This window comes from Canis lupus, chromosome 9 (assembly GCF_003254725.2).
Source record: "Canis lupus dingo isolate Sandy chromosome 9, ASM325472v2, whole genome shotgun sequence".
Taxonomy (NCBI): Eukaryota; Metazoa; Chordata; class Mammalia; order Carnivora; family Canidae; genus Canis; species Canis lupus.
In genome coordinates this window covers 26391079-26408040 of record NC_064251.1, presented here as the reverse complement: position 1 = coordinate 26408040, position 16962 = coordinate 26391079, and the positions used below count along the sequence as shown (strand labels likewise).

Below are 16962 nucleotides of genomic sequence, written 5' to 3'. Positions count from 1 at the left end.
GTGAGGGCACAGTGGCAGCCTTTGGGGCCACTCTAAGTCCTCCATGGAACTGAGACTTTATCAAGGGGAGTTATGTCCCCTTCCCAGTGCTCATATCCAATCATTAAAATAGACTTTAAAAAAATATAAAATCTGCCTGAGAATGATGGGAATCAGGGACAGTACAGTGGTCAGCCCCTATCCCGCTGAGCATTCAGTACCACCCATGTGCACCTAGATGGGTAGAAGTACGTGATGGGGCAGGGAATCTTGGTGGGGAAGTCCCGACAGAATGGAAAAATTTTAATTGCGCCAATTTTTCAAGATGGTGATCTGGACTAGATCAGCCATAAGGGCACTCCTTTTAAACGTGGATTACTATATATTTTAATCATATTTCTCCCCCATTCTTTATCCCCTGCTGTTCCTATTGGTTGGTTAGGGAAGGAGTGGAATTAAACTATAGATGCTGGTGTGTCTTCTCCTTTGAATCAATAACGTAAGCAAAGCAATGCGTCAGTTCCCAGTTTTTCTAGTAGCAGTACAGATAAAACAATTTGTGTGAATATAGGAAGAGACTATATAGGAAGAGGCTATGTCAGGGCACAAGAATAGAGGTATTTTAATCAACGGACCAAGCAGGAGAAGGTTGGAAGGATTTTAGGGTTGAGAAGCAAACCATCCTTTGAGGCTGATTAAAACACCCCTCTGCATGATTCAAAAACCTGAAGGAAATTTTATTTCTCTTCCCACTGGGGTCTGACCCACCCTCTCGGTGGGACCTGGAGAACTTACTTAAAACAATCCACGTTTAAAAGCACCCTGAGCTAGAATTTCCATGGTGACACCCTGAGGGGTGGGCAGTGTTGGGCCAATTGGTTGGGCATGTGGGGCCGAGGGATCAGGGTTCCTCACTGGAACGTCTCTTTCTCAAGCAAGTGGGCAAACCTGATCTACATCCCGGCCCAAGTGTCCCTGATTCCCACTCATTCTCAGGCCTGCTGGGGAGAACGCGCTCTCGATTTCAGCCCGTTGTCCTTGAGTCGATGTGACAGGAAGGGGCTGGTCACTTCCTTCGTGCCTGGGCCTGGTTACTCTGTCCCTTTTGGTGCAGCTGCTTAACTTGGGCCAGGATATCTCGTATTTTCCGTTGCGCCATCTGTAGGAGAAGCAGACAGGAGGCAAGAGTGAAGATCTCCAAAGACATAAGAGAAAACCCGAGCCCAGGGAGAGAGGCCATTGAGTTCTAGACACCGACAGCAAACAGGAAGAGCAAGGGTGAGCAGGCCCCAAAGTTCCTCTGCCTCCCCGTGGGCATTAAGCACCCAGGGGGCAATGCTACTGCATGGGACAGAGGACAGGAGATGGGGTGTGGAGGGAGGGCTGGAGAACGGACAGAGGGACCAGAGTAGAAACTCATTCACCAGAATTCAAAAACTGACAAACTGCCACACATGTCACTGAATCTAAAATAAAACTCCGGGAGTATGTTTGCCAGAGGGTCATCAGGCAGGAGGCCTCCCCACAGATCTGAGCTCCAACACCCATGAAAATATCCCCAGCAAAGGGGATGAAATGTCTGGACGTGGAGTTACAAGCAAGAAGTGAAACCTAAACTCTGCCATTTAAAAAAAAAAAAAAAAAAGACAAAATATGCAAAGATCTGACTCCTCTTTTCTTGAAGGTTTCTTCCCTAAGAACAGAGTTCTGCTGCGAGCAAAGCCAATGGCAAGTGTGGTGCACTGAACAGTTTACCAAGAATCGTTTCCTTCCATAAAGGTAGTGCTTGGTTTCTTGGTTTAAGAAAAAGGTGGTCTAGGTTGGGGAAAGGCTCTGGATTCTGTATTTATGTCACTTCCTACTCAGTCAGCCGCAAGTGGATGGTTTACCTAGGTTTCCCTCTAATTCAGTCTAACAAATGAAAAATACCCGCCCCACCCCTTTCGGTACTGAGTACATCCTGGCTCTGCATACTCGGATCTATCCTTTACCTTCTCACACCTCATGCTCCTCCATTGGTAAAATGAGGTTGTCACAGGGATTAAATGAGTTAATCTATGTCAATCACAAAGGATGGTGCTTAGTATATCAGATGCACCCATAAATCTTAGATGCTACCGCAGCTCTTGTTATACTTCTCTGAGGATTAGAGCAGCTGGCTGGCTCAGTGGCTGAGAGTCTGCCTTTGGCTCAGGGCATGATCCCGGGGTCCTAAGATCAAGTCTAGCATCGGGCTCCCCAAAGGGAGCCTGCTTCACCTTCTGCATGTCTCTGCCTCTCTTTCTCTCATGAATAAATTAAATTTTTAAAAAATGCTTCCCCAAGGATTGTCACCGGCAGTTTCTTACCAAGGCCGTACAGCAGAAAGGCCACATGGGGTTTGAAATCAAAGCCCTCTGCCTCCAAAGGAAGCCCTCTGCTTCCTGGTGCTGTGCAGCCACACCACACTGGAGCTGAGAGCTGGGGTTCCAGGCTCCTATTCAGCCCTTGGCTGCTTAGGCAGCACCAGCCAGGCCATAGGCCTGCTAGGAAGTATGTATCCTCTGAACTGAAGGGGGTGTGTCCAGGGTAATCTCCATATCCCTTCCAGTTCCAATTTTAGGAAAACCTCACTACCACCACCTTTCAAACTCTGACTTTCAATATTCAGAGCATTTGAATTTGATATCCACCCTCTTTCCAGACTCTGGGGCCAGTCCCAATCAATACGGAGCAGTGCTGACTGGCCCTCTGGAGGTGGTGTGGAGATGGTGAGTTCTGGAATGGGGAGGCAGAACTGTAACCAGGGGTGCAGTAGTCATTGTGAGAAAGGCAAAGGGACCGTACTGGACAAAGGCAATCTGGAATACCATCATTACTATTACTATTCCACAGACAAGACTGGATGAGTGGGTAATACCAATTTCATTTCTTGTCCAGTGCAAAAGGGGATAGCAAAGAACTAACGGCAAACAACATGAAAAAACTCTTAATATATGGCAAGTAACACAGAATATATAGTCTATGTACAAGTTCTCAAATCACTTTCCCTAAGGAGGACAAAACATCTACACATCACACTCCCACACTTAGAAAAGAATGGTCCAGCCCATAGGCAGGCGTAGTGCCCAGGACTCAAAGCCATGCCAAGTCAACGTCTGGAGTTTTGCCTCTCTGATCCTCAGGCTCCTGCTGCCTCTCTACAAGGCAAGAGTGCCATACGTACCTGGCTGGCATAAAAATGCCCGATGATCTTGACAATGACCTGGTCATTCTCATCTGGGGTCTGGTCTCTTGGCACTACCACCTCAGCCGCTGTCAAATTCTGCAATTCATTCACCTGGGTGGAGTAAGGGGCAGAAAGAAGCTCAGGGTGCTATCAAGAAGGCATGCAGAGGCCTGCAGGGAGGGGCAGCAGGCAAGTCACTAACGGGGAACTGAAGGACTCAAAAGCTGGGCTTGGGGACAGAAGTAAGGAAACATATTGGGAGTCCTAAAGTTGTACAGGATAGGGGAGCAGGCTGAGACCCCAAAACTTCCAATCTGGCCCCAAGGCTCACCGTTTTGCCGCCTTTGCCAATGACTCGGCCAGCAGCTGACGCTGGCACCCGGATGTGGGTCTCCAGCTTGACTTCTTCCTTGGGACCAAAGAAATTCTCCTCCTTGAGTTTTCCATAAATTCTTCCCTGAGCCTGAGAGAAGGTCCTTGTTAATCAGCGGATCGTACACATAACAAAAGGGAAGTGGGTAAACATGAAAACAGGCCCCCAAGCTCCACCCTTTGGAGATTCGCCCCAAGGGCCCAACCCAGGGATGCATCAGCCATCCACAACAGGTGATAGGAACATGACCAAGAATACTAAGACCAGAGAGCCTGGGTAGAGTAACTGAATACATACTTCCCAGAACAATTCATAAGCTAAAAAACCCTGCAGGGTCTAGGATGATCCCATTTATGTGAATAAGGCAGCCAAAAGAATCAGCCAGAAGACAGGCTGTTGGATACCCCACACAGCCGCTAGAGCATCCCCATTCTCTCTCCATCCCTGCCTCGGTCGGGATGACCTAACTCTTAGCTCTCTGGCTATGTGACCAAAAGTTCAGGGCCTAGCAACGTACAAGGACAAAAAGGAGAGGAGGGGATTTGGAATCAAAGATCTTGCTTAACTAAGGCAGGGTACAAGAAAGAAGCACTCAAGCTTCCTTCCATCCCCAATTTCTGTTCACCCCGAGAAGTAAAAAGAGTAAGGAAGTCAACGGAAAGGAGTTCGATGCCAAACTGAAAGCAGCATCGCAAGGCTGTCCCTGCACAGGAGCTCTAAGTGTTAAGCAGGGAAGCCTGGCTGGCTCATTCAATAGAGCAGGAGACTCTTGATCTCGGGGTCGTGGGTACAAGCCCCACGCTCAGTGCAGAGATTACTTAAATGAATTAAAACTTTTTTAAAAAGCATCAGGCAGATTTGTACTCCCACCCAACCTCCGTTCCCTTCTTTGGAAAAAGAAAGATGAGAACCTTAAACTGAGCCTCTGGGGGTCCAGTGATGATGACCATACGAACTTTGGAGTCAGGAGTTTCGGGAGGAGCAATCTAGAAAGCAAAGAGCTGGTCAAAGAGGTACTCTCCACCCCACCCCCCAAGCCCCCTGCCACCACCCCAATTCCACCGCCCACTTCTGAGGGCTACGAGAGGCAAGACCCAAGGCCCTGAGCCCCACAGGCATTGCCCCTGCACCAAAAATGTGATGAAGATGGGCGTGAATGTGTTCCAGGGAGGTTTCCTAATCAGGGCCTCCCCACTGCCCACCCTCCCAAACTCCTGGGGAGGGTTTGGTAGGGTCCTGCTCAGAGGGTGGGGACCACCCTTCAGCAGAGAAGAATCTCTGACCAACTCCTTTAGGACCATCAATACGAATGGAGTTAGGCTTGTGGAATAGAACTTTGTTTGACGAGGACAGACTCTCCCTTCTCCCCACACTGGACCATAGCCGAGGAAGGTGAAAAAACAGCTAGGATCCATAACCACTGACTGCCAGGCACTGACCGAGGGATACCTGACTGCATCACTTCACAGTATTATGCCAGTGGCTGCGGTGATGAGCCCCTTTAGCTTTGAGGCTGAACCCACATCAGTCTGTGCCAGAGCTCGGGCTCTCCTCCTACACTGCAACTGCACCTCCTTCTTTGCCCAAAAGCCGAGGAGCACCAAAGGCCCTGGCAAGTTCAAAAGCAAAGGGGACTGCAATCCCTCAGACACAGAGGCCACACAACAGCAGCCACATGTGGCACCCAGGGACATAGGTGGTGGATGCAGTGTTCCCATCGTCCCAGGACCCAGGAGGACCCAGAGCAGGTCACCTTAATGGAGGCACTGGCAAAACGGGAGAGCTGTTTGATGTGCTGCCCCTTCTTCCCAATGATGGCGCCCACTGCCTGTGCAGGGATGAACACCTGCACCATCTCTTGCTCCGGAGCCTGCTGTCAAGACAGAGCACGTCATTACCATGGGCCAAGGATACGGGAGCCCCTCCACACCCCAGGTGAGCATTCCCCAAAGGGAAGATAACATGGGCTACCTGCTCCTTGGCACTCCCCAGGCCCAGCAAGCACAAAGGGGAAGGAAGAGTGCCTCCAGCATCTCAGGTGCCGGCCACATGGCTGGGAATCCTGCCCAGGAGAGGCATCGCAGACCTCCCTGCCCTCTTCAAGAATTCTCTAGGTGTCAAGCTCCCACATGGTACTGGACCCTACCAGAGGCCATGGAAGGGCCCAGGGGTCCCCTGTAATTAGATCTTGTACCTACCATAAAGGAGCTGTAGGGAGCAGCTCCCGTGACACTGCTGGGAGGTGGTGGGACTGCACTGGACGAGGCTGGGAAAAGACCAACAGCTGCCAAGTTCAGGCCGGGGATGAGATGTGACTGCAGCTGGGAAAGGAAGGTGAGGAGGGAGAGGTCAGCTCAGGCTGCAGGGGCCTAGTTGAACCCAGAGGGCAGGGGTGAGGTGGAGGACACAGGAGACTGAGTGTTTCTGGTTCTCACACACACCTAGAGTGTGGAGCCATGAGTGATGGGACATTATTGCTGGACCAAGAACCAGCAACTCCAACCAGAAGGGTCCACCAGAGCCTCAGATGTACCATCTCTCTGGCGATTTACTCAACTACCCTATGCTAGAACATTCCTATGAAAAGGCACAGCAAGGACAGATCTCCGTTAGATATCCAGGACTCACCTTTTCTCCTGTACCCCACATCCTCAATCCCCTTTAACTTTTTTTTTTTTAATTTTTATTTAGTTATGATAGTCACACACACACAGAGAGAGAGAGAGAGAGGCAGAGACATAGGCAGAGGGAGAAGCAGGCTCCATGCACCAGGAGCCCGACGTGGGATTCGATCCCGGGTCTCCAGGATCACGCCCTGGGCCAAAGGCAGGCGCTAAACCGCTGCGCCACCCAGGGATCCCTCAATCCCCTTTAAAAACCAGATGAAGGATGCCTGAGTGGCTCAGTGGTTAAGCGTCTGCCTTTGGCTCAGTTGTGATCCCGGAATCCCGGGATTGAGTCCCACATCGGGCTCCGCCACAGGGAGGCTGCTTCTCTCTCTGCCTATACCTCTGCCTCTCATGAGTAAATGAAGTCTTTAAAAAATTTTAAAATTAAATAAAAACAAAATGAGAGAGCAGCCCGGGTAGCTCAGCGGTTTAGTGCTGCCTTCAGCCCAGGGCCTGATCCTGGAGACCTGGGTTCGAGTCCCACATCAGGCTCCCTGGATGGAGCCTGCTTCTCCCTCTGCCTGTGTTCTGCCTCCCTCTCTCTGTGTCTGTGTCTCTGTCATGAATAAATACATAAAATCTTTAAAAAAAAAAATCAGATGAAAATTATGGCCCCTCTCTTCACTGAAGTACACACAAATACCAATTTTATAGGAAAATCACAGACTGAAGCCCAAGAGGAGACCCAACCCCAGGAATCAGATAAAGATCTCTTAATGACCTGCAGGAATGGAGATCCCAAGTGTGTGACCTGCCCACCTACATGGAGACCTCCCCCTTTCTGCTGTGCCTCAGCCTCAAAGAGGGGTAAAGCAGCCACCTCTTCCACTCACACTCATGGCAGCCACGTCGTTCTCGTAGGCCTCCCGAACTTTCTTCATGATCTCCTGCTCAGCCCTGCAGCAGTTCTCAATCGCCCCCTTCACGGTGATAGTCCTCTCAGGGTTATACAGGGTGAGGTCCTGCAGCCTGGTGGGACAGCAGAGCCAAGTCACCCTTGCACTGATAGGCCAGGACCAGGAAGTGGCCCCAGCTAGGAATTAGCCACAGAAACAGCTCCTGCAGGCTGTTTAACTTTTGGCAAACAGCTCCCTGTCTCTCGCCTTTGGTCTGTAACCAGAGCAGGGAGGGAGGAAGGCGCAGGGAGATGAGAATACCCAACTGAAACCCCTCGGTGTGGAATGAACCCAATCACAGATAGGTTTTCATCACTGTTAAAGCAAGAAGGATGCTCAGAACTGGAAGCTTCTCCAATAGTTCTACACAATCCATTTCCTGTGCTTTTGGAACAGACCAAGTCAGGGATGAAATGAAGAGGCACAGGACTCAGAGAATCCTCAGACAAGGGCCTGGGTGGGTCCACTTCTCATGGCCTGGCAAACATGCCCAAGACCCCAAAGCCCTGGCTCCCAACTGCAGGGGACAGGTGTAATGTGCAGAACAGGGGATGGACAGATTCACTCCAACAATACGAGCCCTCACAGATATAAACGTTCTTTGCCACTGCACGGATTCTCCTTCAGTAGGGCAGAAACTGCATACAACTTAGGGAACCCAAATATTAAGGCTAATGACACATTGGTGCCCCCAAGGCCCTTGGGCATCCCACTCATAAAGAGGTAAATGACAGCCTTACGAGGAGATGGTGATCTTGGTCTCTGTGTCCTGCTCCACCTTCTTCAGATTCCGTCCTTCCTTGCCAATTAGACGCCCCACAAAGTTATTATGGGCGAGGATCTTCAGGGGAACCTCGTCGGCCCTTGGGAAGGGTAAGGGACAAGAGCTGCTAAGTGGTGAGCCGCGCAGAGACCCAGACAGCATGCAACTGCAAATGTGGGGTTTCCAGGACAATTACATCCCAAAAGGTTACAAAAACAAAAACAAAAAAACAGATGGGTGGGTGCTTAGTGCTAGAGATGGGGAGGTAGGGACAGGCTGCCAAGAGCCACATGGGACTATCAGAGCAATGGCCATGCTCACTGTCATAACTGTGATGATGGTTCTGCAGGTCCATGCATGGTAAAACCCATTCACAGCTGTCTGTTTTAAAATAGCCACTCTAGAGAATGCCATGCAGTTTTAGAAAGGTGATCCATATTACCATACTGATCCATAATGTGAAAAAAGCAAACTGTAGAATTGCACTCATTATGATTCTATGTGTGCTAAAACAGGCACATGCATACACCGATGCACACACATATGTACACACAAATACACACATTATAAATGCACAGAGTTGCTAAAAGGGTGTACAGGGGTGTTCGTTACTTGTGGGAAAGAGGACTTCATGTTTCAGTTTATGTCGTCTGTCTCCTACTTATCCCTGCATTCTTGCTAATAAGAAGTCTGTGTTGTAGTGGGGGAGGTAGCAATTCCCTCCTTACAAGAAACACTGAATAAAAGCCTTACGTTTTGGTGTCCTTTGCTTCCTTATGCATAATCTCCAAGATCATCTTACACGCAGATGAGCAGCCCTCAGGGGTTGAGTGGACGCTGATGGCCTTCTCTGCAGCGCCTGCATTCTCCTTCCTGTGCACATCTATCCTGAGGACCACAAAGCCAAGGACAGTTAAGGGAGTCCCTGGTAAAACCCAGAATCTTCTTCACATACCTTGCTACTTCTCAACTGAAGCACAGAACCAACTCTTGAAACAAGTCCAAGCACGAATGGGGAAGGGCAGAGAAAGGGCCAGGGTCATGTGGCCAGCCTGCTGCTCTGGATTCTGTCTCAATCAGGAGGTGGTGGACAATAGTTGCATCTGGCATGGGAACACAGGGCTGGCAAATGGCAGCCCACAACTCTAAAGCTCCATTTCCTCTTAAATTCTGGATTCCCTCATGAAACAACTATAAAGGGAAGGCACACTGTCCCAAACTTAGAGTAATAAAGAATGTATTTGGAATAAGGATATGATGTGGCTTTTTCTTTTCCAGAGTACACTGATCAGCTATAAAGATAAGAGGGGTCGGGCAGCCCCGGTGGCTGCAGCGGTTTAGCGTCGCCTGCAGCCCAGGGCATGATCCTGGAGACCCTAGATGGAGTCCCATGTCAGGCTCTCTGTATGATGCCTGCTTCTGCTTCTCCCTCTGCCTGTGTCTCTGCCTCTCCCCCTCTGTCTCTATGAATAAATAAATAAAATCTTAAAAAAAAAAGATAAGGGGTCAACTACATGCAAATAAAAAAAATAAAGTTGGGGCACCTAAATGGCTCAGTCAGTTATGCATGTGCCTATGGCTCAGGTCGTGATCTCCGGCTCCTAGGATTGAGCCCCTCATCAGGCTCTCTGCTCAGTGGAGAATCTGCTTCTCCGTGTCCCCCTGCTTGTTCTCACAAACACTATCTCTCTCTCAAATAAAATATTTTTTAAAAATAGAAGTCAAATTCTAAAAGATTAGAGGGGGTAGCTGTGGTGAACATTGGAGATGGGACAGGATGGTGACCTATTCTTGAGGGCCAACCGTGGCCAGGCTGCTGAGCCCAATGTCCACTAACAGGCAGCACTGAAACCACAGAGCACCAAAGAGAAGCTGACTCATCTAGACTAGGTTTGCTTGATGTGACTTCCTACAAGAAATTGCAGAACCCTTCTTACTAATGACTGTGTGGCTCAGCCTCTGCCACCAAATGAGAAGCCCCAGGCCCACTTAACATCCCCCCTTGGCCTCACCTTTCCAGGAGGCTGCAATTGGAAGCAATGACCACTGCAGGCCCCCCAACCCCAAATGAAGAAAAAAGGGAATACATTCTAGGCAACATTGCCTAAGTAGTAAATACTAAGACTCCTCGGTGTGCTTCCTGGAAGCACCCCACTTCCATTTCCCAACAGCCAAGACTTACTTAGACTGGGTCTGTTTCGTGATGTTTCGGATGGTGGCCCCCTCCTTGCCAATGATGGCACCCACATACTGGGTGGGCACCAGGAGCCGCAGGGGGATATCCACTTGCTGCTGCTTGGCTGGAGCCCCCGCTGCCACAGGGGAGCCCTGGCGAGGCTGACCCCGAGAGCCAAAGCCTCCTCGGCGCCCGTTCTCAGGACCCTGTGCTATCTGCTCATCGGGAATGTAAGAGACTTTTAAGGCGTGGTTCTCCAACTGGTGGCCATTCAGCTTCATGATGGCTCTGAGGACAAAGGGAAATCTACTGGTCACTCCAATCCATGCCAATCGCACCAAATGCACTCCATGTATAAAGCACTCAGGGTTACAACATGAAATATACTAAAAGCAAGGGAGGGATCCTTGGGTGGCGCAGCGGTTTGGCGCCTGCCTTTGGCCCAGGGCGCGATCCTGGAGACCCAGGATCGAGTCCCACGTCGGGCTCCCGGTGCATGGAGCCTGCTTCTCCCTCTGCCTGTGTCTCTGCCTCTCTCTCTCTCTGCGACTATCATAAATAAATAAATTTTAAAAAAAATTAAAAAAATAAATAAATAAAAGCAAGGGAGAAGACCTATCCACCACTCCCACCTCCACCTCAGAGAACTTTCCAGTCTAAATTAACTGGCTGAAGACAGGGGTACCTGGGTGGCTCAGTAGGTTAAGTATCTGCCTTTGGCTCAGATCATGATCTCAGGGTCCTGGGACTGAGCCCCGCATTGGACTCCCCGCCTGAAAGGAAATCGGCTCCCTCTCCCTCTGCCCCAATCTGCTTATGCTCTCTCTCAGAAAAATAAAATACCAGATTCGTGTGAGTGAATGAATTTAATAAAAACATGAGAAACAAGACACTTATTTTTACACTTATTGAGTTGGCACCTTCCATATTTGAGAAAACTGTAAAAAATTAAAAAAAAAAAAAGAGTTGGAGATAGAATGTCCTTGCTTACAGCTTGGAAGCAGGAGTTTAAATATACCTAGAATGCCTGAAAACCAGGAGTGAGTAACATTGGGGGGGAGGGGCAGGCTCCATCCAGTCCCAGCCTGGCTGATGCAAGTTAGAAAAGTTAACAAGGCGGGATGCTTGGGTGGCTCAGTGGTTGATCATCTATCTGCCTTTGGCTCAGGGTGTGCTCCTGAGGCCCTGGGGTCAAGTCCATCAACAGGCTCCCCACAGGGAGCCTGCTTCTCCCCCTGTCTAAGCCTCTGCCTCTCTATGTGTCTCTCATGAATAAATAAATAAAATCTTTTAAAAAGAAAGAAGAAAAGTTAACAAAGCAACAACAGAGAGCAGGGAATAAGCTGAGTATTGACATGACCTTTAGAGCCAGGCTAAGGACCATACACTGGCCACAAGAGACAATAGGGGCCTCCAGAAAATCCTGAGCCTGAGAGCGGTCTAAAGAAAATGGGAACTGGCTCAATTAGTAGAGTGTGCTAACTCTTGATCCCAAGGTCGTGAGTTCAAGCCCCACGTTGGGTATAGGGATAACTTTTGAAAATAAAACAAATTAAAAATAGGGGCACCTGGAGGCTCAATGGTTGAGCATCTGTCTTTGGTTCAGGTCATGATTCCAGGGTCCTGGGATTGAGTCTCGCATCCGGCCCCCTGTGGGGAGCCTGCTTCTTCCTCTGCCTATGTGTCTGCCTCTCTCTGTGTATCTCATGAATAAATAAAAATTTTTTAAAAATAAAGGAAATGGTATTTGAGGAAGTGGTGGGATTTTTACAATGCATCACCACCCAGTTAGAGACAGCATTCTGAAGGAACAAGAAAGCAATCAAAAGCACAATGTAGCAAAAGGCCTGTAACAGGTCTTACACAAATCTTACATAAGTGCACAAAACGTACAGTGTGTCAGTACCAGTAGATGAGAAGTGTAATTGCTCAACCAAAGGGCTTAAGAATCGAGAAAGCATGGGTGTGGTGGGACTAAGAGGACCCGACAACAGCATAAACTGGGCTCATGGCCTCACCACAATAAAATGTCTGCCCCCCCCCCAGCAAAACAAGAACAAATCCCTTTTGTAAATCTCGCAGTTCCCCCTCACTATCACTAGATGGCACAATCAACACAGCAAAGGACTCTTGCAGGTCCAAGGCAGCTAGAGAAATCCAACAGAAAGCCTATCTATTCTCTCACGGAGGATTTCCCCTTTCCTGGAAGGGCCCTTGGGTCTCTTCCCTTCTGTGAATTTGCTATCAATCCTGAGGAGTTTCTGAACTTTTAAGATCCCTGAACCAATGAACAAGAGTCTGCAATTGGCTATCACAATAACGGAATCCAAGCAGGCACTACTGCCTGTGTGGACCCCAGCCCTGTAAAAGAGGTACCTGGCTTCCAATACCTCCCAAAGACCCACCCTGGCCCGCTTCCCAGCCCACTCACTGCCTGGTCTGTTCCCGGTTGGAATAGGTGACATTCACCACAGCAGTCTCACTCTCGGTGTTCACTGGGGGAGCAAAACAGAAGCCAAGGTTAGAGCAGTGAGATCTGGAAATGCCACCAAGGAATCCCAAGCATTTAAAGCACATCCTTCCAGGTTAGAAGGTTGTAGAAGTTACATGTGTTCGAAGAAAATACTGGGAATGACAAGGCAAAATATTTCCCCTTTTAGAACCCTCTCACCAGAAATCTTAGAAAATTCAAACCTTTTTACATTCTCCCTTCTGTGTCTTCCTCTGATTCCCTCTGGCCAGCCGCCAAGAGAGCTGGGCAACAAAATAGTGCAGTGAACACAGCAGTTAGGCAGTGGGGAGTGCACGCACACACCCCATCTAGGAAGCAAATTTATTCTGGGGAAGCCAAACTAGTTGAAAATACATACACAGTAAGATTAGCAATTTACAGAAGCAAACATCCTGAGACATGGTCTGTAAGAATATGGTAAAGAGATGTACATCCACTACAGAGCATCCTCAAGGACAGATGAAACGTGAGTGTATCATGACCTAGCTAAGCGGGCAGAGAGAAGCATCTGCTAGGTAGCCCAGGGGTGGTGATTTCCTGAGTATTCCAAATATCTTGGCAATGGAAATGCACATTCAATCCATCATAAATTCATGGTACCTGCCATTAAGGCCACCTAAATCATCTGCACTTAATCATGAATCCTCTTGGACTTCATTTGACTTTGCCATACACTCTCTCCTACAGCCAGTCCCAGACTGGGCTGGACATTAGAATTCCAGATGTCTGGAGGCACACCTCTTATTTTAAGTTAATAAAATTAACCTGTCTTATGCATCACTGTCTTTTGATTTAGGGTTCCCTAGGCCAACTCAGCACCACTACACCAGGGTGGAGGACACTGACAAAAAACCAAGACTCTGCCCCCACTTCCCTGAGGCTAGTAAGTTACCTGGCCACAAATCCTCAGTGCAGACCACTCTTAACCCCTCTGGCCTTCATCAGCAGAATCTCCCCCACCACTACTACAGTAGGGTATGGAAAGATTGTTCTTTCCAGTTAAACTGAAACAGGAGTCAAACTGACCAAAGCTCTGCTGTCATGGAGTTCACATTCTAGCGGGAGGAGACAACGCAAAGTATGATAAGCAAATTCCCTAGCATAGCAGAGGTTGATTAATGCCACAAAGAGTGTAAATCAGGGTAAAGAAGGTGGTGGTGGAGGGCAGCCCGGGTGGCTCAGTGGTTTAGTGCCACCTTCAGCCCAGGATGTGATCCTGGAGACCCGGGATCGAGTCCCACATTGGGCTCCCTGCGTGGAGCCTACTTCTCCCTCTGCCTGGGTCTCTGCCTCTCTGTCTCTCTCTCTTATGAATAAATAAATAAAATCTTAAAAAAAAAAAAAGGTAGTGGAGAGGGATGCGATTTTAAATAGTGGACAGAAAGCACTCACTCAGTGACAGTTGAAGACTTTCCCTGTTGTCCAACAAAATCCAACATTTCCCATTCTGTAGGGATGGGGAGCAGGATGCAGTGTGCTACAGCTGCCCGGGTGACCCACACACAGATTTCCACTAGTATGAGCTCCTGCAGGGCCTCCCAGTGAAGCTCACGATGAGCCTCAAAGCCAGTGCTCAGTCTTGCTGTCTGTCCAGGAGTAACTCAGTCACCAGTCTAACAAGTGAGCAGTACTGGGCAATGGTTATCAGTGTGGCTGGCTGTGTCCTGGCATTTATGATCAAAAGCAACCTACAAGATCAGAGCAGGAGAACCCATCTGATGGACTCAGCACCTTACCTTTGTGCAGGCAAATATTTTAATCTAGAGTGATTTCTAGCTTCCATCTTTCCACAGAAAATGAAAATTTAAATTTTCACAGGGTGATTATTTACATTTCTTGAAGTTCTACAAACTCTAATTGTATCTTTTCTCTTGGCCAAGCACTCATGTCCAACCAAAACCACTCTCTATTTTAGCTCACTTCCTCTGAAAATTACTTATAACCTTAAGCAATGGAGGAACCTCAGAAATCTTAGCAAATATTTTATGACCCAGATTTTTCTTATTATTTCTCTTGTAGGCCCACTCTTGAAAGACTGTTCTTGCCCATCACTAAGTACCCAATAATAAAATCTCATTTTTTGTTTCTTTTAATTGACCAAAGACATGTAGCTGACAATCAGAGCTTCTAAAAAGAGAAAACCAGTTGGCTATTCCTGTCAAACATGAAGAATTATGAAGCTTTTAAAAAGTAAAAGGGCTGCAGACTTACTAGGGCTGAGTACACAATTTCCATGTTTATACTACTGTTGAAATCCTCAGACCTCTATTTCTACCAAGGCTGACCCCCTAAGAGCTTGGCATCTCATGCTGGAAATGAGTGACTTTCCTCATTAAACAAAGAGAAACCTATTCTAGAGAGAAGCAGCATAGCCAAAGCTGGGATGACATGCCCATGCCCTCCTGTGCGTGTATCTTCCTCTGTGCCATATTGCCATATCCTGTCTGCCTTCTTTTTGTATGCCAGGTGGATCTGGTCATGGAAAACGAAGCAGAGCAGATCCCCCCAAAGTGCTCCAACACCCACCCTTTTCCCACCAGCCACCACCTCTGTAGTCTTACCTTGCTCGCAGTTTTCCACTGTACCATATTGAGCAAGCAGGCTGTCCAGCACCTAGGAGCATAGCAAAGGGAAGACGGCTACTCTGAGCATCCCAGGAACTATCACAACCACCAGATACCCTCTCCCCAAAGCAAGGTGGTACAGGCAGAGCCTTAGGTGGGGACTGAGTAGTATCACCTGTTCAGCTTCCCCTTTCTAGGGTACTGATGCTGATGGTGATTTGTTAGGGTATCTTCGAAGAAATGTACTTGAGCACCAAAAAGGCTTTGAAAGACTTTTTGGAATAGACTTGGGCCGCTGGGGTCCCCAAATCAGCTTCTGCCATCACTAAATTTCGGGCTGAAGAAACAACCTACCCACCTCCCTAATGCCTCTCATGACGAGGATAAGCCCAAAAAGCTAACATGGGTAGTCCTGGGCTGAAAATGGGACCCAATCAACCTTTGTCTGCACCGGCAACCCTAGCCTAGCCTAGCCCCCAAACCACCAGGGGGACCTCCCCAGTCATCCCAGCTGACTCAGACTGACCCGGGCTTCCTTTCCATCCCCACCACCCCACGCCTTGAGTTTCCCCCAATCACTTACTTCCCAACGGAGCTGGGGTGGGATATTTCGGATCTGAATTTTCCGACTCCTGAAATAAGAGGGAAAAGGATTAATAATGCTCTGGATGCTGTAGGGACCTATGACCCTGCAGTGTTTAATGCTTTTGTTAGTTTTTATCTCTCTACCTTCTGTTCAACACCCAAGTCTAAGAATCCAAGAATGATAAACTTTGGGAATGAAGACTTGGGGTGGAGGGGTGCCTCCCATGAGAATGTAAATTATCAGTGCTACCACAGATACGACGCCTAAGATCAGGTGCCCTCAGCACCAGGGTAACACCAATCACATATGCTTCAGTTGTCCCTCTACTTGTCTTCCCCTCTGTTTTCTTCACTAACCACCTATTTTCATCTCTTACCTCCCACTACGTTTCAGGCACTTAGGAATACCAAGCTGCTACAGAAGACATCATTTATTAATCTGATGCCCATTTAACTGTTGCCTACTTCATGCTATATTTTGTTCTAGACACTGGGGACACTGTGACAAAACAATGTGTCTGGCCCTAAGGTACTCAGTTTATTGGGAGAGACATACATGCAAACAAATTACAACAGGATAATAGTAAGGTTGTTAAGTGTTTTATTTGACAGAGAAAGAGCACAAGCAAGGGGAGCAGAGGGAAGAGGGAGAAGCAGACTCCCCCCCGCCTGAGCAAGGAGCCCAAAGCAGGCTCAATTTCAGGACCTGAGATCATGACCTGAGCTAAAGGCAGATGCTTAACTGACTGAGCGACCCAGGCACTCCTAGTCAAGTATTTTTTATACAGGTATGGATTTTAATCTGTGTTGCACTTAACAGCACTGACCTTAAAATTATTTCCACTTCTTTGAGGCTCACTTTCCTTTCTTTGCACAACAGGGATAATACCTATACATAGGGTGGTTTCAGGTGATGTTAGAGAATATTAGATTTTAGCAAAGGGCTTCAAGTACAGATGCATCCAGAATACTAAGGTGGAAGCGATTAACACACAACACAACATCATGACCGCCACCTTCCCTCCTTCCAAATGACTATACTTTCTCCTTCCCATCTTTCAAATACCTCTTAAAAGTGTCATTTTCCCCAGAAAGGCTTTCAGGTTCAAGGTTGATTCCCAGGGCAATTAACTGCTCACTACCCAAATCGATGCCCTAATCCCTGGGCTTACAACATTTCAATTGACTTGATCTTCACTGGTCAATTGTCATTTATGTCTTTGCATATCCCTGATCA

At 48.2% G+C, this 16962-nt stretch overlaps 1 protein-coding gene across 3 annotated transcripts in view; it reads right to left on the bottom strand.

Moving 5' to 3' along the window:
- Window positions 1–695: 695 nt before the first annotated feature.
- Window positions 696–16962, bottom strand: part of IGF2BP1 (insulin like growth factor 2 mRNA binding protein 1) — a 41614-nt gene continuing 25347 nt past the window's right edge. For 2 of the 3 annotated variants that reach the window (XM_025440283.3, XM_025440285.3), the window contains 13 exons: window positions 15724–15772; window positions 15138–15189; window positions 12496–12559; window positions 10071–10352; window positions 8642–8776; window positions 7866–7988; window positions 7063–7198; window positions 5759–5881; window positions 5314–5433; window positions 4472–4546; window positions 3519–3650; window positions 3185–3298; window positions 696–1138 (listed from right to left, as the gene is read on the bottom strand). In XM_025440283.3, the coding sequence (XP_025296068.1) occupies window positions 1046–1138; window positions 3185–3298; window positions 3519–3650; window positions 4472–4546; window positions 5314–5433; window positions 5759–5881; window positions 7063–7198; window positions 7866–7988; window positions 8642–8776; window positions 10071–10352; window positions 12496–12559; window positions 15138–15189; window positions 15724–15772 (1498 nt within the window). In that variant the 3' untranslated portion in view covers window positions 696–1045. The remainder of the gene's footprint in view (window positions 1139–3184; window positions 3299–3518; window positions 3651–4471; window positions 4547–5313; window positions 5434–5758; window positions 5882–7062; window positions 7199–7865; window positions 7989–8641; window positions 8777–10070; window positions 10353–12495; window positions 12560–15137; window positions 15190–15723; window positions 15773–16962) is intronic. The other variant, XM_025440284.3, reaches the window with a different exon arrangement.